The 979-nt window shown below is 37.8% G+C and overlaps 1 protein-coding gene across 1 annotated transcript in view; it reads right to left on the bottom strand.

Moving 5' to 3' along the window:
* LOC122357305 (polyribonucleotide 5'-hydroxyl-kinase Clp1) overlaps positions 1-979 on the bottom strand; it is a 3,504-nt gene that overhangs the window by 1,324 nt on the left and 1,201 nt on the right. The window contains exons 4-5 of the mRNA XM_043256648.1: positions 629-748; positions 389-526 (exon numbers count right to left, since the gene is read on the bottom strand). Coding sequence (XP_043112583.1) covers positions 389-526; positions 629-748 — 258 coding nt within the window. The remainder of the gene's footprint in view (positions 1-388; positions 527-628; positions 749-979) is intronic.

The following is a 979-nucleotide window of genomic DNA, read 5'->3' as shown; positions in this document are numbered from 1 at the left end:
TATGTTACATTTATGCATCAGTGTTGAAAGTTCAAAAAAAGCAAAATTAATTTGATTTCTCAGTGTCCAACACTGCTGCTGTGCAACAATATTCATCATAGTAAGTCATCATGCAATTGGGGAGTACTACATTTTCTTCAGTTACCGCTACAGAAATTGGCTTTATTGTTTTTATGTTAACAGCTACAGCAGCTCAAGACTTTATAGCAGCATTAAGAAAAAGATTAATCCATCTTCTCCTTGTTATTATTGATTAAACAGTGCCAGGATAGTTTGGAATTTTCTGTTTTGGGCCAAGCTCGATCTGTTCTAATAATTTATGGGCCGAAGCACAGTACATCACTTGAGTGTAAAGACAACACTCTCTTGAGTGCAATTATGCCATTACCTTGTTGTAAAGTTTGATGTTTGTTCCTGGTGTGGTCGAGCCAAAGTGAAAAACAAGCGGAGCCTGCACGGAGAAGCCTTCTTCTACATCAGCAGGACGCTCGATGCACAGAGCTGACATCGTTCCAGGGACAGAAACCTACAGACAAGGACAATTAAACATGCATCTCTCACTTCATGTCTCACAAGCCTGTAATGTTTGGCAGATGTTGCATTGATCGTTTAGGCATCGTTTACTTACGCTGCTTTGGCCGACATCCAGCTCTACCAGCGTAGGCCTTCGCCCAAGTCTCACAGCGTAGTTCAGCAGCACTCGACATACTGTTGACTTTCCCACATCAGTTGGTCCGACAACCATTACCTACGACAAAACATGTTTCAGTTCTAATATTAAAATTACATTACTATTCAAAAGATCATAAGTAGTCGGTACCATATTTTACATTTTAATGCTTATGCTCACCATAGCTGCATGTGTGCTATAATAATATTGTGAAATATTATCACGGTTGAAAATACATTTTCTGTCATAAATGTAATTTTGTCATTAATATGATTTTTCAAGATTCTTTCATGAATAGAATTTATATAT

This window comes from Puntigrus tetrazona, chromosome 14 (genome assembly GCF_018831695.1).
Source record: "Puntigrus tetrazona isolate hp1 chromosome 14, ASM1883169v1, whole genome shotgun sequence".
NCBI classification, from domain to species: Eukaryota; Metazoa; Chordata; class Actinopteri; order Cypriniformes; family Cyprinidae; genus Puntigrus; species Puntigrus tetrazona.
Note: the sequence above shows the minus strand (reverse complement) of the source record. Positions and strands in the feature narration are given on the sequence as shown.